A 27,234-nucleotide genomic window follows, 5' to 3' on the forward strand; every position below is an offset into this window, starting at 1 on the left:
CCTGGCCCTCTCCAATAGAAAAATGCTCATTTCATGTTCAGAGTCCTCATCAGCCTTCAAACTGCTACACTCTGCGCTAGATTCTGACTAACCCAGTGCAACTATACACGGGGGAGGAGCAGGGAGGATAGCCCGCCACACTCCCAGTCCTTGCACTTCCTGGGCACAAGAACTGCACCAGGCTCGGGCTGCTGTTAGATATGGAGTAGCAGGGTGACCAGATCAGATATGGAGTCTGATACAGAACCTGACCTGGGCTCCTCCAACGATCCCAGAGACATGATGCTTCAGTCTGGAAAATTCTAGCAGGGGGGGTGCACCTTCTGCCGTAGAACTGTGCCTTCCAGAAACAGTCAGATCCTACAGTCAGGCTTTAACTAGCAGTGATAATCATGCAATGCTAAGGGAGCAATGGTTACTGTCAACCTCTCTCTCTAAGAGCACTAGATGTGAGAGCTCACCCTTGCAAACCCACTTCCATTCCAAACCTCCCAATCCTTTACCCTCTGTTCAAGGTAACAACCACTAGCATAGCACATAAAAATAAGGAAACTCTCCTCTAATTACTGTGGTTCACAGTTTTGGCACAACCTGCTACCAGGGGAATTTAACCACTCTCCCTTGGTTGCAATAAGTCCTATTGAACAGCTTCTAGGGCTGTTGAGCTTTTCCATCTCATTAAGTGTCATGGCTCGACAATTAAATTCTAACCTGCAGCAATTTTAAGGCTGAAACATTAATCAACAGCTGAACTCTAGTATGTTTTTTTAAATCCTGCCGTATGATGTTAACATTTCAGAACACACGCTGGTCATGAAAACAATGGGTATATTAAGTTACCTTAAATAACCTACAGACTTTTATGTACAAGCCTCTTTCATGGGTTCACTGAGTGATCTTGAGCAGGTCATTTGATAGCTCTGTGCCTCAGTTTCTCCCTCTGAGACATAGGGATAATACTGAGCACAACAGATGTGTTCTGAGGTTTAGTTAATTACTTGGTATAATGCAGACAGATGTTGAAATGAGAAGGTGCTCTACATTCAGGCTTTTGAGCAACATTGTTTATGTGTTGTCGTCTGCTCAAAAACATTAAATATTTTGCAATAGGAGTGGGCTAGTCTTTGGACCAAAAGGCTGAGAATAAAGGAGGGTCTTGGGATGGACCGAGTCTGGCTGGAGCGAGACTCAGCATCTGATCTTGGGCAAAGCTTTGTGTTTCAATCTGCCAAGCTGCAGATCTAGAAAAGGCAGGACCTTACAGAAAACAAGCTAGAGGCTTTGGAGGTTGAACTGTATTGGATAAATGCATGAAGAAAACAAGAACAGCACTTTATGTATAACTAGCATAAAATACAGGTGATTTTGCTCATTTTCTTATGTGATCAAACAGAACCTAGTGTTAAATATTCAAAACCTCCCTGTTTTCCACAGCCCACAGAGAAAAAGTGTCACAGAGACCTTGAATAGTAACAGGAACCACATCTGTTGCAAACACTTCATGCCTTCCTTATTTCTCTCAGAGGAAGTATGTGGCCTGTTTGGCAAGTGTCGTTCTACATGATAGGGTGAAGTTCACAACACTCTCATTTGGCTGGCTGCTTCTCGACCTGATCAGCTGCAGGCAACATGAAAACTCTATCATGCCTGCTCCTTTCGTGAAACATCCTGCCAAGTGGAATACCATGCTCAGCATTTAAAGGTAATCACTGTTCTGATGCTTTCAGGATAGCATTCTCTGCATACTGGGCCAAACCTTCCAGTCCTTATTCAAGCAAAAGGCAGCTTTGTCCCAGTAAACAGTGCAGGATTTGGACTTTAAATATAAAAAGCCATCAAAGAGAGAGATGCAAAAGGTCCATTGGATCCTCTAGTCCCTCTCCTTGCCGGTGTTTGTAAATGTGAAATGAGCATGAATTATATATTTCTACTAAAAATCTTAAAATAAAATGAGAGAGACAGACAGACGGCCAATGGTGAAGCAAACATTCACATGCGATAACCTATGAGAAACATCACAGATATAACAGCAGGTTCATTTTTTAAACTCAAATTGTCAGGGATTCGCAAATGAGATTTCTCTGTGTTTTGCCTAGTATTTGGATTTCACCATTTGTGCAAACTAGTAAAATGTGTTGTTTCAAATGTATACATTATGGAATGAGGAGTGTGCTGAATAAAAGTGACACACTCCCCTTTGTTTCCCAAAGAGGTGTGGGAATTAGCCATACACTTCCTATGATTAATTCTTTGCAAATGCAGGGGTTTAATAAGCAGTTAATGGAGAAAAAACACCCAGCATATTATAAATGACGAACCATGGAATTCCTCATTTGAAATGTGCTCGTTTGTAAGCAGCTTCCTTGGAGAACTGGGATTAGTCATGTTCTTGCTTTGGGCAATATCTCTTGGGCATTCTGAATATATCTTTGAACAATCTCTGGGAAAGCAGACTAGTTTAAGATATGCAACGCTAATCGAAGTACCCCAACATGACATTGTCTTTAAAATAAATATTGTGTGTGATAAAACTGAATGGTACATACATTTCGAGCCAAATTTAGATCCATTTCTGCAGGTGCAAATATTTGGTACAAAACTGTGCTCACAATTATTTGGGCCCACAAGACCCCCGTCCTTCAGTGAGCTCGATATGGCCTGACCCCTGTGCCTATACGGAGCCCTGTTGAAGTCCAAGGAGCTCTGTTTGGCCCCATACGCAGAACTCACTGCAGGATCGGGGTCGTAGCCCTTTAAATACCTGAGCTGTGGGTGAAATCAAGAAGCGAAATGCCAAAGCAACCTGAATTGTGCTTTCAGACAATTGTGGCTACAATTATTTGCAGATGTAAGGATGGCTATGGAGTTGGGACTGAAAATGCAGTTCTTACGGTGAAATTCAAACTTTCATTAGAGCCTGAGTAATTGGTCTCTGTGTGAGGAAAGCCACTCTTAGACCTGCAGACAGACTAAGTGGTGTCAATGCAGCACCTCAGTGGCTACCATGCCTATGGGTTGAAATAAGTTTAATACAAGAGTTTGAACATGTTATGAACAGGACTATCTGACAGGGTTGCCTACAATAGCAGGGAACTGGACTTGGTGACCCAGGAGGTCCTCCCAGTCCTGTTCCTAAACAGCAGCTCCAGCAACTCCACTTCTCTATGCAGGATATTGGCCCATTGGAGCCATGTAAGCATAGCTTCTATAATCGCTCCTTAACCTAGGCCTCTCTGTGCCACCCGTTTTGAGATGGGCATAGAAACCTGCCAACATGGCACACAGGGGATGGAACCCTGTGTGTTTGCCCTGCCCACATACCAAGCTTACACAGGGTTTACATGGTACATAATGCCTTGAGTAGACTCTCCACTCTTGGGTGAATTTCAGCTAAACAATTACAGTTTCATAGGCATTTAGTTAGATGACAGAGAATCTGCTCATCCATAAGGCCACAATATATGTTGCTATGCAATTTTCCACCTGTCTTCTAGTGGTGCATGTTATATGCAAAATTCAGGAAAAATCGCTTAGTTTATTGTATCTTGATGCAGCGCACTGTATGTAAGTACACATTACTTATCTGCACAGTCCACTTATGTACTGAAGAACCATGTGTGCCACCCTTTATTTAGATGAATGAAATACTACATAAGGCTGCTACCCATATACTCTGGACTCCCTTGAACTTACTTAAAAATGCAACTTAAGAGCTGTGGTACAATCCATGAGCAATTTGAAAACACAAACATGTCTCCCCTGAACGGCTCCCTTCCCATTTTCAAATGCCTGGGAGCAGGGCCGCCGAGAGCAGGTTCGGGCCCCGGTGAAAAAAATTTTTCGGGCCCCCCAGCAAGGGCGGATTGGCTAAACAGGGCCGACGAGAGGGGGGAAGCCAGGCCCCGGGCTCCCTTCCGGACTGCCGGGCCCCAGTAAGGCAATGGGGGGGGAGGGGAAAGCCGGGCCCTGGTAATTTGTACTGGCTTTCCCCCCCCCCCCCCCTTGTCGGCCCTGCGTGGGAGGAAAGACGAACTTTGGAACATGCCCTGAAGTGCATGAAATGTGCCGTTACTCTGGCAAACTATATTGTGTGCCAAATGAACTGAAGCCCAAAGGCTGCTCTTTGCACTTTGGATAAGTGAATTGTGGGAAAGAGTTGCAACTTTTCACTCACTTCCCAAATTATTTATTTATTTTAAACAACTGTCATTAGTGGCAGTGAAATTTAACATGGAAAATGTTACTGATATATTTTAAAAAGTAGCTGTGGTGACATAAAAACCCTAGCTATAATCGCATGAATGCACAAAACTTTACATTCAGAACTTTTTAGTTTTCTAAAGGCCAGGTTCTGCCAACTTTAGCCTCACTGAGCAGTTACCTGACTATGTGAGTTGTCCCACTGATCTCAGAAGGGCTACTCATGGAATAATGTGACAACTAGGACAAATGGAAAGTACTATGTTAAGGGAGGAATAATCAATTGCACAAATACAAAATGGGAAATGACTGCCTAGGAAGAAGTACTGCACAAAAGGATCTGGAGGTTATAGTGGATGACAAACTAAATGAGAGTCAACAACATAATACTGCTGCAAAAAAAGAGAACATCATTCTGGGATGTATTAGCAGGACTGTTGTAAGCAAGACATGAGAAGTAATTCTTTCACTTTACTCAGCACTGATAAGGCCTCAACTGGAGTACTGTGTCCAGTTCTGAGCATCACATCTCAGGAGAGATGGGGACAAATTGGAGAGCGTCCAGGGGAGAGCAATAAAAATGATTAAAGGTCTAGAAAACATGACCGACGAGGAAAGATTGAGAAAACTGGGTTTGTTTAGTCTGGAGAAGAGAAGACTGAAGGAGGATATGATAACAGTCTTCAAATACGTAACAGATTGTTATAAAATAGTGGTTGATAAATTGTTCTCCTTACCCACGGAGTACAGGACATGAAGTAATGGGCTTAAACTGAAGCAAGGGAGATTTAGGTTAGACATTAGGAAAAATTTTCTGACTGTAAGGGTAGTTAAGCCCTGGTAGTTAATTATCTAGGGTGGCTGTGAAATCTCCACCTTCGGAGGTTTATTAAGAACAGGTTAGTTAAACCCCTGTCAGGGATGGTCTACATAATACTTAGAATCATAGAATATCAGGGTTGGAAGGGACCTCAGGAGGTCATCTAGTCCAACCCACTGCTCAAAGCAGGACCAATCCCCAACTAAATCGAACTAAGTTTTGCCTTAGTGCAGGGGACTGGACTAGAGGACATAGCAAGGTCCCTTCCAGTCCTACATTTTTGCAATTCTAAGAAGGATTCAGAATCTGTCCATATGTACTCTTAGTTTCAGGCAACTGTATGCTCTGCTAACATGCACATTACATTCAAGGAGATATATTCGTCGCTACGCACAAAAGTCTTACATACATCTCAAGTGAACAGTTTTTGTAAACCTGAACATTCAAAAACACTCTGCATATTTTAACGTGGGTTTAAGCAATGTAACTCCCACTGAAGTGAATGGGAGTCATGAGACTAAAAAGTTTCATATATTTAAAGCTTTAGGGTAAATTTTTCATTAGGGTCTAAGTGATTTAGGAGTAGAGCTTGCCGGGAATTTTTTTGACTTTTTTTTTTTGGTTGGAAAATGCTGACTTGTCAAAACTGAAACTTTTAGTGGAAATGTGTCAATTTCAATGAAACTTTCACTGAGAAGGACTCTCAGGACCAGGATGGAATTTCTGGTCAAAATCTGAGCGAGAGATCGGAATTTCTGGTCAAAATGAGAGATTATCTAAATCTAGCCCATTGTGAGTATGGACAGCAGACTGTGGCCCCAAGATTTAAGGTGTCTTTGAAATACCTAACATAGACAAGATAGATTAAATCAGCTTTTTCTGCACAGTTCACAGACTGTTTGGTAAATAGAGTAGGCACTGTGATCTAGGATTTGGTTAGGGCCAATGCTGTCAGTTTCTCAGACTAGCAGCCGGAAAGAGATAAAAATCATCCGATTTTAGGTAATGGTGTCAGGACATTTTGTTTTGTTGCTATTTTAAACAAGCATTGCTTAGCTATTCTGACTGTGAAACTAGGCTATAACATAAGCCAACCTCTGACTAATGGTGGTTCTATTCTATTCAGTTCTAGATAGGTTCTTATACCAGGTCAGAAAGGAACTTTCTATATATAGTTTAGAAGGAACAAGTTCCATAGCTGCCCACTGCAGTGTTTCATGCATCTTCCTCTTGAGCATTTTGTTCTGACAAGACAAGATACTGACTAGATGGACCCTGGTCTCATCCAGTTTGGCAATTCCTATATTACTATGGGACCTTTTAGGATCAGAAGATTTTTGAGCCATTCTTTTTTTTTTTTTTAATTTCTTTGAGCACCTACAGCAAGACCAGAATTGCGTCAAAAGGAAACTGCATCACAACTCTGCCTGTACTTGGTAATGAAACATCAAAGCCGACATTGACAACAGATACGTCAAGCTAATCAATTGCCTCATCACTTCAGAACTCCAAATGTTGAGACGTACATACACTCAGAAATACATGAGTATATATTCACCGTTTTGCTGTGACTTCCTATTATGCTAAGGTAGTGGTAATGGAAACTTTTGCTATGTACAGTACTTCTTAGCAACTTCCCTAGTTGTGGTTTTCTGCTATTCCCCTGATAAAAGCACCAAAGTGGTGAGAGTTTAGCAAATAGATACTCAACTGCATGTAAAACATCAGCTTTCAAAAGCCAACTATATAAAAACCCGAGAGTCTGAAATTGGGTCATTTTTATGCATTGGCACAGCGGGTGCTATCCTGAGTCCTTTTTTATGTCTCCTTTGTTTTAGTTCTGAAGTGCATTGATGAAAATAAAGAGAGCAATGGGAAATACTATGAAAACAACAAGAGCCCCGGCAGAAATAAACGTGCCACCCCAAACTGGTAAGCACTTTTTAATTTCTTTGAGGAAAAAAGTTACTGCATTTTTATTCACCTGTATGACATTTGAAAAAGCATGCTTGAGTGTGCTATGCAAGACCAGAGGTGTACAGTATAAGGTGTTCACTTTTAGGCGAGTTAGAACTCATTCTTTAGGAGTCATTTTTAAAAAATATTTAAAAATATTTTTTTAAATGTTTTAAAAACAATTGCCCTTCAGTAGCACTCTTTGTGATGAGCTTCTCACAATTCAGAAGGCCCAGATCTTCTCCATAAACAAGAAATTGCACATTTGGGGTGTTTCCTGTGCATGTTTTATAAAACCTATTCCCACATTTTGCTTTGCTCAGGTTTTGTTGGTTTTAATCCCAATCTGGGAACCCTAATAATAATAATTCTGCACTCACACTGATCATTTCAAACATTTGCACCAAAACGAATATGCAGACAACTTTCCATGCTGCTAAAAGTTATATGAAGCAATGACACATTTCAAGGACGGCAGCTACCAAAGGGGGTGGGGCGGGGGCTAGGTTGTCAACTGGCCCTATGTAGACACACAGGGGAAAAAATGTATAAGGCCTCCCACTATGCAACCTGGATTGTGATTCCGGGTGGCAGGGGGAAGAGACTCATGGCATTAATACTCCCCACCACAAGAAAGTAGGTGAGGAATGGGCAGAGCTCAGATGCCACAATGTGCTGGCCAGCTGGCACAAGGGGGAAGTAAGCTAGTCTTATAAAGGGATGCAGAAAATTACTCCCCTCCAGGTGCAAGAAGAGACTACGGGAACAAATATGACTCTGGGTCATAGTTCTTTCCCAGGGCTTCTCCGAGGATGGCCCAACTATGTGCTAGCCCTTCCTCAGGGCAAGGGATCAATCTGGCCACGAGGGGCAGAAACTCCAGCACTATTTTTAGCACGAGCCAAGAACCAGCACTTCTATATTATCGATGTTTCAGGAAGCTGAGCAGCTCGGGGATTGATAATGGCATAAGGAGGAAGGTCCCCAGTTCAAATCCAGTTTAGACTGATACTTACTGAAAGTGGTTACTGTCAGATGGCTGGGTTTGTGGTCTGTGTGAAATGAGGTGACAGTCTCAGTCCAGTTCTTTGCAGAGGTGTCCAACTTTCATTCAGTGCCCTTGTTGGTCTTCCCAACAGAAAGCAAGAACTGAATGGCCTTGAAAACTGACCTATTCTTTTTCTCATAATCATGGTCCCTTCGGGCTGCCATTGGGGAACACTGAATGGGTAGGGCGGTGAAGTTTGCATTGTTGCTGATCATGCTGTACTTGTTCTGTGGATACACCCAGGACTTTAGGGCTTGATCCAATGCCCCTGGAAGTCAACAGCATTCTTTCCATTGACTGAAACAGGCATTGGACCAGGCCCTTCGTCTCTATGGCTGTCAATCCAGCATCTTTCAGACCATAAACTCACATTGCCAAATACTGAATTTCTCCCTCAGTCAGTGTTTTAATGGAGTAAGGGTTTCAGGATTCGGTCCACAGTTTTATAACATTTTAAATAGTTTGGAAAAAATTGTTTCATCCTGGCTCATTTCAACAAGACATCGGCGATGCTGAAACTGAAGGAATGAAACAGAAGGGTAAAGGAAAGAACACAGAAGAGGAAGGAAAGGCAAAGTGGACTGTTACTTTGAGTCTGACTAGCTGTTCTGCAGTGATAACCTTTGTCGTCTGATCATTAGTTTTCCCTCCCATTCAGACCTGCACTCAGGTCATACCCCTACTTTTCCCCTCCGCCTCCAGTTTTAGTGCTGCTCAATGCACAGACAACAGAGGATCTTGTATTTTAAGCACAGCACTAAGCTAGGGGTATTGCATAAGTGGCATTACTCCAGCAGGCACCTCTGAGTCACAATTCTTCCCCTGCTTTCTCCAGCCTATACCAGCAGGATGTTGCCAGTTGAGCTGCGTCAGCCAGAGAGCAAGGGTGTGGGACCAGAGATGCCAAACCCGCAAAAAAACGCAGAAATTTGGCTTGGTTTTGGCTTAATTGGCTTGTGAGTTGCTTGTTGACTAGTTTTTGGCTTCAGCTTGTTGCTTTTTTTTTTTTTTTTGATCGGCTCCCGGCAAGCAGGGGCAAGGGGGGAGAGAGTCCCAGACTGCACGCCAGGGGGGTCTAGTCACACAGAGTGTTGGGGTTCTTAGGGATTGGCTTGTTTTGGCCTTGTTTTTAAATGGGATTAGCTTGATTTTTGGCTTATTGTGAAAGTCGGGGTGCTTATTTACCACGTGAAAGTTGGCAACTGTGTGTGAGACCCGGGCTTTGCCCATTCTTTGCCCCTTCCTGCCCACTTACTCCAGGGAGGGAATCAGCTGGTGTGTAGGTAGCCCCAGTGTCTAGGTAGCCAATGCACGGGTGTTATGGGTATTATGCCCCCTTACTTCCGTATAGGGGTGCATAGTCCAAGTCACAAGCTAGCCCTTATTGAGCAGGGTAAGGATATGTCTATGCTACAGCTGGAAATAAGTCTCTCAGCCTGGGACCACTTGTGCTAGTGGGGCTTGGGCTAGTCTGCTAAAAATAGCAATGTAGCCGTTGCAGAATTGGCCAAGCCTTGGGCTAGCCATCCAAGCTCGGAACCAAGGGCTCGGGTGGATCCGAGCTTGCATGACCAACCAAAGCTGGTGCCACAACATCCGGACAACTATTTCTAGTGCGCTCGCTCGAGCCCCGATAGCATGACTCCATTTACCCGGCCTAGGAGGCTCACTTCCAGCTACAGTATAGACGTAACCTAAAGTAGTTCATCTTTAGCTTCATGCCTCACAAGACACCTCGGGGATATAGGTTTCTAAAACAACCATGCACCATGTATTCGGGCATAAATACTGTCGACAGAGCACCTGATTCAGTGGAAATAACTGTTCTTAGATTTTTCCTTTGTAACTGTTGGACTGTTCCATTTTAGAGATGTCTTATATAACTAATAAACTGCTAAAGAAAGGATGGGGTTCAGAAACCTCACTCAGGTTTCAGTTTGACATAACCAGAAGCTTTTTGGGTGGGGCTGGGCCAAATGTATCAAATCCCTTCAGAGCTTGGATTAGGGGCAGAAACATGGGTTGTATGGTCCCTGCATTGAAATACCAGTATTTGAATTAGCCACCGGCAAACCTGAGAGTGATTTTCGGTTTTGCAAAACCAAAACCCAGGAAGGTTTGGATCCAGATTTCATTTTAAATGGAACCCCAATGTTCGTGAAGTAGGGGGAACTGCTGGGGGGGTCAGATAAATTAGGTTATTTTGTACCATCTCTAGTGTAAACACAGGCACTTTAAAAGGATGTAGCTGGTGGCCAGTTCAGAACTAGCAAATTAATGTGCAAAATTGAAACAAAAACAGAAGATAAAAGTGTCTGTCAAATAATTACAGATCCTGCAGCCTAGAAACAAAGTAACATATCCACTGATGCATAGCAGAATGCAAGCCACCATGTAAGCAAGCGAGAAGGGCTGATAAGAACAGTTAGTTTTCCACTACATATCTCAGTATGGAAACTAAACCTTGCATAAATAGCTTCATGCTTTTAAAATGTGATGCTAAGATACTTTCATAAAATGCGACCAGTTTAAGCAAATGCCATTTCATTGAGAACTGTCGCTTGTCACTTTGCTTTGGTAATTCAGGGAAGCAGCGTGCATTTTTCAGTGTGTTTTTCCCTATCATTTATCTCCTTGCATTTATTTCTCTGCCATTCCTGAGGAGGATTCTACATTATGCACTATGTACACTAAGTCAGGTCTAGTAAGACTAAAGTACAAGGCAGCCTTTCACGGACATAGGGATTTGTGAACTTCTGTTGCATAACAGAAAGGTAATTTGAGGCCCATTCGTCTCTTAGAATCTTTTTAAAACTATACAATATATCAAGCATACGACACTAGGCTAAAACCTGGGAGTTGATCCAAGAGCACATCCTGGGAAACCCACCCCACTTAACTCACTGGCACGGGTCAAGTGAGAAGCTGCTGACACCATTTACACACATGCAACATGTTGATCAATTAATTCCTCCTTTAGCACTTGATTCTGCAAGTCCCTGTGCAGAAGGATCCTTGTGCAGAACCTAAGGTTATCCTTAAGAAACCTTACTGCTCCTAACTGCCTAACAGGGCTACTTCCAAGCATGAGGGTTTACAGGGCCGAACTCTTATAGAACGGCAGTCTGTCCTGCACTGAAGCACCCCCTAAATATATCCACTAAACAGATCATCTCTCCCCTGGGCTATGGTGTGAGAACAAGCATCCATCCAAAACTGATGTAGAAATTATTGATTTTTTTACATTTTTTCAATTATTTTCATTCCAGCAAGGTACCCCACCTATCAGCCTCAGTAATATAAGAATAAGAATAACCTCTCTCAGCTCCTTCAACTCCCTCTTCCTCAAAGCCCACTACGTTTGGTTCGCCTTCCGTTAATATTATTAAGTAATAACAATTATAATTATTATTAATATTAATCATCATTATTATTATGAAGGATTATTTGTAGTGTGGTATTGCCAACTCAACTCCCTCCAGGCCTTCGTTCCTGATGCTGGCCCCAGATTTGAATACATTGTGTGGGTTTAAAATGATCTACAGAGGAATTAGGAAGAAACAGACCTAGCAGGAAGTATGTGTGTGCACGCAGGCGTGTGTGCGTGCGAGCGCACACTCTTGTAACCTTTCTGCTCCACTCCCGTAATGCACTTTGTTTCTTGTAAGCCCTTTCTATGCTAAGTTGAACTGAGACAGCAAGCGCCACGCAGGCCTGGGAGCTGACTCTGTCGTCCTTAAATAAAGAATATTGTCATATCACATTATTTGAAAATATGGTCAGTAGTTGTAACTTACACTGGGTCACAAATTGTCCCTGCCAGTCCAGCAGAGGCTGCTATGGCCCAGGCGGGAGGAGGGGAGCAGGTAGTGTTTGTACCACCATCATCCTCGCCAGTTATTTTGCCGAAGAGCAATTTTAAACTACCACCAGGGCTCCAATGGAAGCCACAATGTACCATGCCGCTCTCTCCCCATCTATTAGTGCTTTTCTGGCTGGCTCCAGACCCCTTAGTGGAGGAAGGGCTGCAGTTGCCTTCCACTGTCACAACCTTCCTCCATGCAGAATTTCCACCACTCAGGAAGCCTGCACTCTGGGGTATGCTGGAAGAAGCCAGCGCATCAAGCCCCACATCTGCACAGCGTGCAGAAAGATCCCCACTAAGAGGTCGACCCTAGGAAGCCCTGAGCAGCCTCTCATTGGGAGTTGTAGAAGCTCGGTACATTTTGGGTTCAACCCTATGAAGATGTGAACACTTGCAGAGTGTAACTTCAGTCCCTGCAGCTTTACTCGCAGTGCAATTCCGGACTGGTGCAGGACGTTCCTCCCAAACTTCCTCCTTTCTGACCTCAGTTCTCAGAAAGACATTTGTACATGAATGAGCAAACCACACACAAATTTACTTTTCCTTTTTTTAAAATGAAAAAGCCTCTGTCTTCCATCCCCAAGACAGCTGCAGTGTGGGGGTAGGAGAGCCATGCATCCCATTAGTCACCCAGTCTAGTAACAAACCATAAACATAATAGGAAGGAGACTGATTTTCTGGTTTCCTATTATTTTATGAAAAGTTCCCCCTCTTACTACACTTAAGGAATCTATTTTTGTACCTTTGAAAATATCAGTAAAGACGTATAATGCAATGAAAGATGCCTTTATCTAATATAATGCACCTGATCATCAGCATTACTTATATTGTAATTTAAGCCATTCATGCATGATGGTGTTATTCAACTGAGGCCATTTCCTAATACTATGCATATTTATTCATTTTGCTACTTTCAGATTGAGTCTCTTCTTTGCATATGGTAAGTATTAAACAAGGTCAGTCTGCAGAAGCTTTTGGCTAACTAGAAGTAAAGAAAGATCTACAAACTTACAGGTGCTCGTATTTACAGTGTTGTACAGTAGGCGTTGAGGGTGATTTTCTGAAGACATCCACCCAAGCTATGAATTTTATAATCCTTTAAAAATGACATTTTCATCTTTTTCCTAGGTCAGGAGAGCGATATCCTTGCTGTCCTCTGTGATTATCCCTCCCCGGATATAAGCCAGCCAATATTTCATACAGGAGAGAAACTACGTGTGATATCAGAGTAAGTTGTTCCTTTTTAAATTAGCCCCCGATACAGCTGATGTGAGATAGGGAACAGCTTCTGGTTTAGTCATTTGATGCTAGATGAATGCTGTGGTTTTTGTTTCTATTGAACAGGAGACTGTTCAAGGCCTATTGTTGCTGGGAAAGCTGCTTATTGCTCAATGTGCAGTTCCAGACGGAGCGCCTCCTTTCAGGCACGCACATAGGGCTCGATTCTGCGAGTGCTTAACTCCCACTGGTAACGCAGGCCACCCAGCACCTCACAGGATTGAGCGATAGGAAATTCCAGGTGCTAAGTCAACGTACAGGGCCCAGTTCTAAAACGTGGACTCATCCTGCATGATATAAAATGGGATTACTTGCATGAGACTGATTCAGCTTTGGATAGGCATTTGAGTACTTAACCAAACTGAACCAATTTTAGAGTTGGAAAGGAAAAAATACTTTATCCTTATCCAAAATTTTCGCATAGGTTGAGGGTCTTTGGACTTTAGACTCCTGTTTGGACTCTCAGATAGAGATTACCCTGAGCCATGAATTTCAGATTGGGATCCAGATCTCTTCTTCAGAGTTCTGAGGGATGCAGACTTGGAGGTCCCATTCCGACCCTTCTCTAGTGTATTACAGACAGTTAGCCCCCTACACAAAGACATTATACAGAGCTAGATCCTCAGCTGGAGTGAACTGAAGTCAATAGCCCTGATGATCTGCTATGCCCATGTTTCGGAAGTAGTGGAGAGCGGCAACCAGAGGAAGTTGGCTGTGGCTCCTTGATCTTTGTCCACCCGGTCCTGACAAAAATTAGAGAAGTAACCAGTGTCCTCTAACTTTCATGAGTGGTACAAAGGACCTTACAACACTGGAGGATCTGGGTCATGGTGCTCTGTCAACCATCCCCCCGTCACCCCAGATGTCCCATAAGGAGAAGGGCATATCAGGGGAGGGACCCTGGCATAGCAGGTGGAAGAGCTTCCACCAGCTTTCTGATGCTAGAATGTTTCCCTACGCAAGGGCAATTCTCCACCATTGTGTAAATGGTGCTAAATGGTCTTAGCAGACTAGAGATTCCAGCCCAAAATATCTATGCTGATTTAGATCAGCTAAGGTTCCTCTCTCTCTCTCTCTATACGTTCTGTACATATGCTTCATATACTATATAGTACAGTCTAATTGTTAATATGGAACTTTGAAAACGAGATACATGTAGCACATATTTTTGTTTGTCTGTTTGTCTGTTATGTACTGATCAACAAGTGCTGAAGTAAGCATTAAATGAAAAGTTCTCTTCCTGTTTTGATTCAGCTATAGCGCAGAAAAAAACCTTGCAATGTTCTATGCAAGTAGGCACAACTCTCCTAAACAGAGGGTCTATTCTCCCCGCTGGGGTATGTGTGGATGTTAATGGGAACTATGGGTAGGCATACACTAGCAGGAGGTACAGTCTCTCTCAGGTCACTTGAGAAACACACCACTCCGAGAAAGAAAAGGAGAGATGCTAGGTTGGTTAGAGCAGCGGTGATAGGAGAGCTGCCATGTCAAACGCAACCTTTCTATGCTGCACACATTGCTCCTGTTGTGTTATTTTTCTAAGCCTTTTATTCAAACAACTATGAGACAGTTCACAAGGAATAATGTTGAAATTACCACACTCACTTGGGACTCAAAACATTGCTGGTAATCATCTGCATGAGTCAGGGCAGCAACACAAAACACAGAATCTACTCAGAATAGATTACCTGTAATGGTCACTAGTACCTGGAGATGGTTAACAGTGTTAGGTAAGCAGTGCCAGGTTAGCCCCTGAGAAGATATAAGGAATACCATTCAACGGAGGTCAGAGGCCAGCAGTTGACTTACTGGCTGGCTGATTAGCCTTGCCCACTGCACCTGGGAAAAGACCTCCAGCTTAACTGGCTGATCCTCATCAAAGGAGAAGCAGGAAATGGAGGTAGGGCACTGCCATTCCTCCCGGAGGCTGGAGCTACTGCTGGGAGGAACTGCTCCCAGAAACAAAAGTGGACAGAAGGGAGACTGCGAGAAATCCTATTATCAAAAGGCTCTGAGGTAAGAGCCAGGAACTTATCGGGGGGTGAGGGAAAGATTTGTTTGCTGAGGAGACTGGAAAAAAAAAAGAGAGAAGAAAGCACAACAACTGAGTGCTAGAAACTACCTTCCTTGGATTGGGTGAGAAGGTTCCAGGCAGAATTCCCCCAGGGACAGAACTGGCTCATGAAGAGCAAGCTGGGGTCCAGTTGGAAAAGTGTGCTATGAGACAGGCCCCAACCTCTTAGAGTCTCTCACAGTCTGCTCACTCCCTGGACGTCATTCATTAGGGGCAGAGTTAACTCAGGATGGAGGTCCGAGTTTGGATAAAAGAAGAAATAGGAGTCTTTGCTCAGGAGAGACTTTTTTTCTGGGCAAGGTTTTGAGACCGAGGGGGTATCTTTTAATTATTCTTAAGAGAATATGTGAAAATACCACCAGCAAAGTTATTCTCGTGGTATGTTTTACCTCAAATGGAAACAGGAAATCCCACAGATTTCGCACACGCAGTAGCACTTTAGTGAACATGCTGTACGCCAACGGAAGAGCTTCTCCTGTCATCGTAGTTAATCCACCTCCCTGAGAGGCAATAGCTATGTCAACGTGAGACGTCTCCCACCGACAGAGCTGTTGACACGGCGGGATAGGTTGGTATAACTACATCGCTCATGGATGTGGATTTTTCAAACCCCTGAGTGATGTAGTCATACTGATATAGGTTGGTAGTGTAGACCTGGCCTAAGTGATTTGCCCAATGTCAGAAATAAAGTTTGATGAAGAGCCAGGAAAAGAACCCAGATATCTTGACTCCCACATCTATGCTTCAGCCACCAGGCTGTCCTATGCATTAGTGCCTGATCTGCAGTTCATTGAAGTAAATGAAAAGATTCCCATTGACAACAATGGGCTGTAAATCTAATCTCCAACTAGACTTTACGAATGCTCTGTTTCTAGCTGTAATAAAGATGTTCAATATCGGAAACTTATTCTTGACTACAGGAATAGGTTTCACTACTTAAGCAGCAAATGGAACAAATATTTATTGTTTAATATTTAGCTTATTTCTGTGGACAATTTAAACAATAATGTAGCAAACAGTGAGATTTAGAAGATGAAATAATGTAAACAAAAAAAACGTAGATCTATGTGTGTGTTCCTGAATACTCAGATTAGTTAACAAATACTGCATTTTAGCCCATTTTCTGCTTTAGCATGTTTCTAAAATGAAAGCAGGCTCTCCAAACGTATTTGACCATACCCACCTTCTTGCTTTGACAGTGAAGGAGGTTGGTGGAGAGTCCATTCCCTCACTACCGGTCGAGAAAACTATATTCCAGGAAAATGCGTAGCAAAAGTTTACCATGGGTGAGTACATGCTTTCTCCACAGCATTCCAAAACTACAGGTGCTGTTATTTCACACATACCATAGTTTATAGGATCAACTTTTCATCCTTAATTAGGGGCCCTAAGTACTATCATAATCCAAATAATAATAAATAAATGGAGATATCCTATCTCCTAGAACTGGAAAGGACCTTGAGTCCAGCCTCCTGTCTTCACTAGCAGGACCAAGTACTGATTTTTGCCCCAGATCCCTAAGTGGCCCCCTCAAGGATTGAACTCACAACCCTGGGTTTAGCAGGCTAATGCTCAAACCACTGAGCTATCCCTCCCCCCAATAACAACTACTAACACCACCACCACCAGCAACAGCCTGCTAGAAAAATCTATGACCTGAATTAAATATCTACATCTGAATTCCTTTGAACTTCGGGGATATTTCAATCCAGATCTAAATTTAGCAGCTGTTTTTATCAAAGCAAAACTCCAGTTCCAAACACCCAGAAACTTCTGATCCACTTCTGGATCCAAGCTGTGAGCTTTGGGCCCATCTCTAATTTTAAGACACTGATAAAAAGATCCAACTTATAAGAACTGGGGTGAAATTCACTGCTACGCACAAGGCCTATGCACTATTTAAGTCTCAATTAAGACAATGTGGTGGCTTGAGTGGGTCCCTGGGCTGGTCTTCTGCATAGGGGTGAATTCCCCCCCGGTGAGGGAAAACTCAGTCTGACACAAAACTGGAGTTTGTGTGAAAAACAGACCAACTAGAACAAAAGGGGAACTTCAAAAGGCTAATGAGATCATTCAAGAATGGAATCCCTGCACATTAAAATAGATACTGTAGGTTCAGAGGTCAGTTACTGCCCTCAGCCCCAACTGAGGAAATCCATTAAAGCATCTGCTTAAGTCTGTCACTATTCAGCAAAGCATTTTACCCGCTTAACTTTAGGCAAGTCCTTAAATTCTATTGACTTCAATGGGAATTAGCCCTTGCTTATAGCTAAGCATGTGCTTAAGTCTCCTACTGAAGGTATCAGATACCCGACAGTAGGTGGTAGAGAAAATCAGCATGCCTGGTTCTACTCTCCCACCAATAAAGCCCATTGAATTAAGACTGGTGTAAAACCAGAGTAAAGTAAGATCAGAAACTGGCCTAGCATATGCAGAATTATTACACCTCTGTCCCTGGATTAATAAATGTGGGTAACGACTCACAACAAGAAAAGGTTTAGTTATTTAAACTCAGTGACTTTTTTAACACTAGTAAATGTTAGTGTTTCAAATTAATCGAGCTTGAAGGGTTTTGCCCTCTCTTATAGGGCCATTCTTAATGAAATTACTGGCATGAGTGAGAAGAGCAAGAATTGCCCCATAAACTGAGGAAATAATCCTGGGAATAGTTAAGAAAGCAACAGCAGAAGTTTACAGTGTCATTTTTGCAGTCCTTTTCTAGCTAGTCCTGCACTTTAAGGGCCACACGCTGCTCTCTTTCTCAGCCATGTCATTCTAGAACTTCTTTTCCTGTTTCACAGCTGGTTATTTGAAGGGCTGGGAAGAGAAAAAGCAGAGGAACTTCTACAGCTTCCCGACACCAAGGTTGGCTCCTTCATGATTAGAGAGAGCGAAACTAGGAAAGGTGAGAAAACATAACATTCCCCCCCACCCTGAATCTCAGACTGCGGCATCTCCTTTCAACTGGGCTTTCCATAGCTCTTAATTCTCTGCCTTTTTCACTTCACACACATCAGGCCAGAATTCTAAACCATATGTAATAAAAAAATAACATACTGCACAGTGCAACATCTTCAACAATCACCTACATAACAAACAGTGCTGGAAACATGGAAAACCACGGCTTTGGAGAGTTCCCTAATCACTGGCACATACAAAACATTATTTAAACAGTTTATTTGGGTGGTAGCACCCAAAATGCTCCAAGGTCCCAAGCCATTTCAAACAGAGAGGAAGACCCAAAGGATGGGTAAAAGGGTCCCAGCCTTTGACTCAGTCCACAAAAAATACATAAAGGTGGGGGGGGGGGAAAGGAACGTAAAATACATAAAAAGTAACTAAACACATTTCCTATTTAGTTGTGTGGTTGTTTTGTTTTAAACTAAACACTTGAAATTTTCTTCTGACCACCCTTCCACCGCCAAAAAAAAAAAAAAAGGAGATATACCTATCTCATAGAGCTGGAAGGGACCTGGTCATGGAGTCCAGTCCCCTCCCTTCACAGTAGGACCAATTTTTGCCCCAGATCTCTAAATGGCCCACTCAAGGATTGAGCTCACAACCCTGGGTTTAGCAGGCCAATGCTCAAACCACTGAGCTATCCCTCCCCCTGACTGGCTGGTCAGAAAATGGGCTCCTCCCCTAAGGAAAATTTTAACTTTTTGTCAAAAAATCAAAACCTAAAATATTTCAGCCAAAACCCAAAAACATTGATTTGGGTGGTGCCTCAGGGGAGTTGTTATGTGGGTATCTCATACCCTCATTCTCCTCTGTAGGCTCGGATCCCTGGCTGGACTACATCACAATGGTCTCCTCTCTTGTTGAGCAATGCATGATGGCGGCCCTGACCATAGTATTTCATGGGAGATATAATCTGGCTAGGGAGCACAATTTTTCAGTTTTTGTGTGTGTGTTTTTGACAAACCATCAGAGTTTTTCCTCGGAAAGCAGACTCTTCATGAAAAATTTTGACAGTAAATTAGGTTTTTGACAAAACAAAACACTTTTTGGAAATTTTTCATCCAGCCTGAATTTAAATACCCTCACAGCAATTCCCAGCTTCAGTTCTAATGAGTGTACTCTTCCTTCCTAACATTTGGTCCCTTCCCACCTCACTTATAAATTAGATAGGAACACAAAGCGCATTCATTTTACAAACACATGGAAGTTTCACGCCCAGAGGGAAGGACGGTGAACAAACGTTACTGAGTCACCTTGCATATTTTTAACTTTGCTAGGTGCAGGATGATGAGCACAGTATAAGAACATGAATAGAATAGGGCCCCCTCTGGCCTGTTAAGGAATGGTATTAATGGGTTTCAAAGGGAGTGTCCATAGTAGTCCTGCCCACATGGCTCCGATATGGGGCTTCCAAAAATTGCAGGGTGCAGAATTAAATGGGAAAAGATCCTCAGAGCTCCAGGGAAAGACAGCAAGGGGAAGAAATTAAATAAAAAACAAACAGGTGAGGATTTTCAAAAGTTCCTAAGGAATCTAAGTGCCCAGCATCTAACCCCTTTGGGCCCTTTTGAAAATCCTACCAACAAGCTTCAAGGAAAAATTGTTGGAGCTTTAGAGTAACTCACCATCAGGGATTTAGGGCTATAATCACCGACCCTCTGCTCTATCTGTCTCTATTTGAGATCTTTAAATCAGAAAGGTCATTTAGCTTTTTCAGATTCTTCGAGTGCACACCTGTTACTGTGGCACCACATTTCAGAGCTGGTCTGACTTTAGTCAGCAGCCACAGAGGTCTGTGAAATGCGCCTTTGTTTTCCTAGGATTGTGACTACTTGATGTCATTTGGTTCTCCTGTTTCTGCAGGATTATATTCATTGTCAGTCCGGCACAGGCAAGTGAAACATTATAGGATCTTCCGCTTGCCGAATAACTGGTATTACATCTCTCCACGGCAAACATTTCAGTGCCTTGAGGACCTTGTGAATCACTATTCAGGTAAGTCCCTTGAGACTTGTAACTGCAGGAACACAATATGTTTCACCAGCAATGGTAAAATATCATGCAGTGCATGGCACAGGGGAGTCCTGGGACCTGACTGGGGATCTTAGGTGTTACTGTAGTACAAAATAAATAATAATACTAATGATTAATAATAGAGAAATTTGGCTTCTGCCCACTGTACTTTTTTTACTTCACTCCCCCTCCCCCCCCAATTCATATCTCCCACAACATTCCTCCACTATTAATCCAGCAGAAAGAAAGACTACAGCTCAGCTGAGTACAGGCAGTACAGATAGACAAAGCCATGTTAAATGAAACCAGCCTCTGATATGGTTACAGCTACCATTGTTCAATGTAGCGTCACAACAGCATTTCCCCCCCTGGAATGATGTGCCAACTGTATTAGCTTCTTCACACCTATCATACTACACAACCTTGTTTGTATCAGTGCGTGCTGGGAAAATTAGTCAGTTACTCTGTTATTGCCTTAGCTGCTTAGTTCTGGATTTATATTAGTGCAGCTCAGAGCAAATATGGCCTAAGACCTCAAAGTTTATGTAATCATTATGGACTAAATTCTGATCTCAGTTATACTGATGTCAGTCCAGAGAAACTACATTGGTTTTAATGGAGTTACTCCAGATTTATGTCAGTACAACTCAGATCAGAAAGTAGTCTTATATTAAATACCATAGTTAAGTAAGTGCTGCAATGACATCATATGAAAACCAGAAAGGTTTAAAATGAAAGAGGAAGAAGGTTTGGAATAAACTAATCACACCGTACTTGTGAAGAATAAATGGTTCTAGTCTTTCAATTAATAACAACAATGAAATCATTTAAAAGGTGTGAAGCCACAATATTTGCATAATGCTGGCCAAATTGAAATACTGTGTGTAGGCCAAAAAGCCTACTTTTAAGTAAGGAAGGAAAATGTTCTGTTTAATAACTTGTATGTTGATGTAGTAATATGATAAAAGGAGTTTTTTAGACCAGCTTGTGGAAAGAAGCAGTAATAAACTTGACAGGATACTAATCTCTTTTCTGAAATGTTTTAGTTAGTTGATTTTTCCCTTAAAAAAAAAAAAAAGTATTTCTGTCAAGGAAGGACATGAGAATCTGAAACTTTATAATCCACAACATCTGGATGACGATGATCAACATTTTGTCTCTGAATGACTTTCCCCTCTCTGAGAATATGCAAAATTGATAGTGAAATAAGTGTATGGGAAAAAAAACCCAGAATTTACCAATTACATGGTGCTATTCATTAGCACAGGTTAGAGCAGTCAAGGGGCAGCTCTACTTTGTACATTGGAATATTTTACAAGTGTTCATAGTGGTGAACATGTGTTGATGCTTTGGTTGGGTAAGTTACACATGATGAACCTGATTGTCTGCTGCTTTGTCTTTTGTATAGTCATGTACTGCAGTGCAGAGTGAGAGCAGAGTAGGTGGAAGTACTACTCAGTCAGAATAGTGGCATTTTACATCCATGTTGTGCCCCAACGGTTAGTTCACTGGCCTAGGGTCAGGAAGACCAAGGTTCAAATCCCTGCTCTACTAAAAAAATTTTTTGTGACATTGGGGAAGTCAGTCTCTCTATGCCTCAGTTGCCCACCTATGAAAGGGGGATAATAGTCCTTCCCTTCCCACAAAGGCTTTGGGAGGATATATGCATTAACGATGATGAGGTGTAAGATAATGGATGCCATACAAATACCTCAATTAGGTGTAAGTGACTATGCAAGAGGCAAGGCAGTGCAAAATCTGGCTCTATTTCTCCAAATCAACACCCCTCTTTTGTCTGATATACCCAATCAGAGTCCACATTCTTCTGCATAACCTCAACAAGCTATGTGATACAGGGTGCTTCTGAATACCAACGCTTTAACAATATAACTAAATGAAAAGCCTCATTATACATGTTTAAACTGTGCTAGAATCCTGGATGTGCTCATCTCAAACAGGAACCTAATTAGGAATAGAACTAAGCTTCTCAAGAACACGGCATCATTATCAACTTGCAATGTGTATATTTCAATCCATTCTGCCCCCACCCACTTTACTGCACCAATATTCCCTCTAATGTTTTACATCCATGTGCGGAATGAATTTTGTTATGTGCAGCAATATGGAGGTGATGTGTGGTGCGGGTGGGGCCGAGGAGTTCAGAGTGTGGGAGGGGGATCAGGGCTCAGGCAAAGGGTTGGGTACAGGGGGTGAGGGCTCTGGGTTGGGGCCAAGGATGAGGGGTTCGGGATGCAGGAGGGGGATCAGGGCTGGGGCGGGGAGAGAGGACGCCCCCCAGTCTTCCCTCACCACAGCAGCTCAGGGCTGAGTGAGAGGCACCTCTCCTGGGCTGCAGCTCTGGCAGACCTGGGCTGGGCCGGGGCAGGGGCTCTCTCCCCGGCAGCTCTGGCAGGGTGGGGCAGGGCAGGGCTAGGCTGGGCCCAGGCGGGGGTGGGACTCCTCTCCCCAGCAGCTCCAATGGGGCTAGGCCGGGGGAGGGTGCCTCTTCCCAGCTGCGTGGCTCTTGATAGCCTGCTGAATGACTGTGCAGTTTACAGGGAACTTAGCTGCATACCATCATTGCCACAAATAGATCTGTTTTTTACTCACTATGGCTGATATTCACCGTGAGCCCAAAGCCAGCACAAGGTTCAACTATTCTCAAAATGGGGCTTAGGTGGGAGATACGTTGTGCGCAGGCCTCGTATGGCCTTATGCTCAGGGGTGTTATCATTACCAGAAAGGGTGTGGTTAGCTCTAGAAAGTCTGATGTCCTCAGCAGTTACACTGGAGTTATAGCAATGTAAAAACTGTGGTAAGCAATTAGGCCCAAACATAAGTACCAGCATGTTACAATAAAAAGCCTAGTAACAAAGAACAAAACCACCTAACACAGTATGCCATAATGCAATTCAACAATTGTATGCCACAGTGTCCAGCGTCTAAATGACTATCCTACTTACCACACACACATCTCCAAGAACGTTTAGTGGAGAAAACATTGGTGCTAGAAACTGAGACACTATTGGGCAATATTGGATAACTCATCCGGTATTGGTTTCTTCATTCAGAGGTACCTGATGGTCTGTGCTGTGTCCTTACAACACCCTGTCTTGCTCAGTGCACTAACAACAATGCAGTGAGGAACCAAGAACCGCCTGTGGTGATGAGGAACAAAAACTTCAACTGGAAAAACATTCACAGGTACCACATCTTCCATACAGCATCTGAGTCTACAGGCTTATTTTCAACATGTTAAATATATACGTGCAATTACAGAAAATAAGAAGAAGCTATTCACTTCTGCTGAGGTCAATATTACGGCTTAAGGCTGAAATTTCCCAAGCCACTGAGGGCTTTGTAACAGGGGAATGGGGCATCCAAATCTCTCAGGTGACTGAACATTTCAGTCTAAGTGTTCACTTATGCAAATTTTGGTGCATTTAACTACCTCCACAGATTCTTACTGGCAGATATAGGGCTGCTATGGGTAACGTGATTGACAATGAAGTCTGCCAAGGATATTCCCCCAATAAAGATATACACACACAGATTACACCGGCTGAGAATCTGGCCTACTATATCTAAGAATGAATGCACATAATCTGAAAAAGCTTCAACTTGCCCAAATTGCAGCAACACAGGCCACCATGAACACATTATCCCAGAGTTCAGCTCTCTTCACTGGCTTCTAATTTAATATAGAGCCCAGTTGAAGGTCTTTGTCATGATATTCAATGCCCTCCATGGGATTTGTAGAACCATGAGTGGAACTGGAGAAAGAGGGTCAGGTTTCAGGAGGGAGATAGTTTGGCATCACACCAGAGGCTCAGGTAGGTGCTATCAGACAAAAAACAAGCCTTTCAGCATAGAACACGTCTCTATGCATGCTCTGTAGAGATCTCTTTCCTACAAGTCTAGCTGCCTGTAGCTAGATCTAGCCACCTGAGAGATCACCCCTCCCTCCACAACTAGATCCTACCAAGACAGTTACTTTCCACCTAACCTGTGACACTGTCAACCATGAAAGCATGGAGCTGGGATTGGACAGAGGAAGCTACTCCCACAAGAAATAAGAATGACCACAGAGAAATAATCAATTTCAGAAATACATGCCCAACTCATTTCTTCAATGTAAGCTTCTCTCAATAAGCTATGCAGCCCCCTCCTCTCGTCAAAACAACCTTATTCACTTGCTCACACAGACAAAACCCACATGCTACTTAAGCAATTCCTCCTACAAGCTGGGAAGAAAGAGAGAGTTTCGTTCTTTTTTTCTGTATTTTAAATACATCAAAGTTGCTCAGATATTACTGTGCTGAGGGACATTTAAGGAAACAGAGGAGACACAGAATTGATCACAATCAGCTATGAGCCAGGAGTTGTTTCTTTTATGCAACCATGTAGCACTAACAAACTAGTAAGTCCAGTATACGTATCTGAAACGTTAAACATAACTTTTTTTTTTTTTTTAAGGCTGCAGATAAGTAACGAAGAACCAGAAAACACACTGGCCATGGATGATTCCTGTCTCAGCTACGGCCTCAGGGAAAGTATCGCCTCTTACATCTCCCTAGCAGGCGAGGACAACTCTTCCTTTCTGAGTAGCAGAAAGAAAAAAAGCCAGTCTCTCATATACACTGGAAGCAAACGCAAGAGTACCCTCCATTTGCCAACTACATATTATGAAGAATGAACTTGAGACAGATGCAGTCCACAGAAAAAGAACTGAGTTGTAAGAGCAAACCATGATCACCAGGCAGTCCTACCACAGCTGAAAGACACAAGCATACCAGCGGATGATCAAAGAGGAGATTGAAGGAAATGAAGCCAAAATTAATGCTGGTTTTGTGTTTGTATGGATTTTGAATGTTAACCAGATACTTTAAAAAAATACCATCTCAGCTACTATGTACATAAATAATAACACTGCACCTTTAATTTGCTCATGCACAGGTTATAATTTAAGTTGAGAGAGGAACTCTAACTAAAAAACGATAAAGTGAAGCAAATGACTACTCAACAAAAGGTGAAATCACCACTGCACCAAGGGCCAGAGTGAGGTTTAGGCACCACTTAAGACTCACTTGAGCCTTCATACTAGGCCTTATGTTGGCACCATCCTCAGGAGTGAATATCACACAGTGTTATTAGAAAAGGATGGGTTTGCTGTTCATCACCTTTTCTGTGTCATTAGAAGACTCTCAGCAATAAGGCTATTCTCTTCTGGATGCAAAGTTATTTCCATCTCTGCTGCAGAGAAATCAGAAACTCGCTGGCTCCCCAAAGACCATTAAAACGCAGCTGGTATCTAACTTCCAAGAACTGCTTTGGTGACACTGAATCTAGACTGAATTTCATCTTCTTGGGAAAAAAAACAAAACAAACCTGCTCTTCGCAATGGTTTAACTCAGCTGCTGGCAATGCCAAGTGAAATCACAAGACAGAGCAATCTTGGAGTTGTTCTTCGCAGTGAGCTAAACGGCTTCAAAGTGGATACATGGGTGTAACAGAGTAGAATTCAGCTACTCAGGCCCAATCTAGTAATATACACCAGGAAATGTTTTAAAGTGACATTTAAAGTATGCTCAGATTAGGTCCTACAGTCATAGTGAGTTGCAGTATGTCTGAAATTTGTGTGAAAGTGCTCAGATTTCAACTTAATTTCTTGAAGGCTACATATATTTATGTATAATATTTATATTAAATGCTTTTTATTTCTAAACTATATACTAGTTTAGCAGCAACAGGTACAAGACATTTTTTTTCTGAACATCTTTTCTGAAAAGATACATGAAATAGCAATAAGAGAGGGGTTCCCAAACTTTTTAACTGCATAACCCCATTTTAATGAAGTATTTCCTGCCAGGACCCCAGGCAGGATGGAGGTCACACCACAGAGAGGATACCATTTTGCTCTACAAAATTGCGTCCTCAGCACACTGTGACCTCATATGTATGGTGCATGCAAAGTCACTCTGTGCAGAGGATGCCATTTAGTTGAGCAAAATGGCATTCTCCACGCATTGTGACTTCACACACACTGTACATGGGAGGTCATGCTGTGCGGACCAAAATGGAATCCTCCGCATGGTAGGGATGGCCGTGACCCCATCGGCTGATGGCACGACCCCATTTAGGGTCGCAACCCACAGTTTGGGAACAGCTGCAATCAGATATTACCTAAAGCCATCTAGTGACAAATAGATTGAACCATCATGGACTAGAGTATCTTCTGATGCATGTGTATCTTTTCTGTAGGTCTGTAAATGAAATAACAATTTGGCCCTTTGAACCCTGACTCTCCAGTGCCTTCAGCTTCAGGGGAGTCATTTACCCCTGTCGGAATAAAACTGTACCATCCATGTACATGAATTGAGAATTTTGACTTTAACACAGCCACTCTGCACAGGTCTAAATGACTATCCAAGGTAGGGATCACTGAAGAACTGGGTCCTTTATGGATATCTTCTGTACTTGTCTCTTAGCACAATCTGTGTATGTCATAAAAGTTCACAATGATCTATGTAAACAGTCCATAGTCTGATTAAAAACATTTGGGAACAATAAAACGTGAATGTAACTTACTTACAAATAGCGACCACCACAAAACAAAATAGACTCAGGAACTCTAGATGTTTGTACACTCTAATATATTGCTACTAAAGGGTTGGGCTCTTAACCAATGAAACATATATGTGAAGCATTACCATTTTCTAAAGCACATCTTTGTATTTATTCCCCATTAAAATAATATGTAATCGCTATTCAGCTTAAGTTTGTTGTCTATGGTAACCTGAGGGTTCATTAGCATAGAGGCATGACAACACACACTCTTAGCTTACTAGCACACACCCCTCTTTGTGTATGAATATTTCAAGAAAATACTTTAATATTTACAGTACAGTAGTGAGCTGTCAAACTCATTCTAATGAGAGGGATAAATTACATTTTAAATTACGGTTTGATGGCTGGTACTACAAAGTTAGGATCATATGCCACCCTCCAGATAGCAGATC

General features: G+C 42.6%; 2 protein-coding genes across 2 annotated transcripts in view; one reads left to right on the forward strand and one right to left on the reverse strand.

Annotated features, from left to right (window-relative positions):
* Positions 1-27,234, reverse strand: part of TG (thyroglobulin) — a 203,498-nt gene that overhangs the window by 46,526 nt on the left and 129,738 nt on the right. The gene's annotated exons all lie outside the window — the stretch shown is intronic.
* Positions 1,599-26,982, forward strand: SLA (Src like adaptor). Its single transcript, XM_065398796.1, has 8 exons — positions 1,599-1,702; positions 6,859-6,952; positions 13,018-13,117; positions 16,441-16,527; positions 18,043-18,146; positions 20,066-20,197; positions 23,287-23,419; positions 24,692-26,982. Exons 2-8 carry the CDS (start codon positions 6,874-6,876, stop codon positions 24,909-24,911), a joined length of 855 nt encoding a protein of 284 aa, XP_065254868.1. The 5' UTR covers positions 1,599-1,702; positions 6,859-6,873; the 3' UTR covers positions 24,912-26,982.

The sequence above is a fragment of the Emys orbicularis genome, chromosome 2, assembly GCF_028017835.1.
Source record: "Emys orbicularis isolate rEmyOrb1 chromosome 2, rEmyOrb1.hap1, whole genome shotgun sequence".
NCBI classification, from domain to species: Eukaryota; Metazoa; Chordata; order Testudines; family Emydidae; genus Emys; species Emys orbicularis.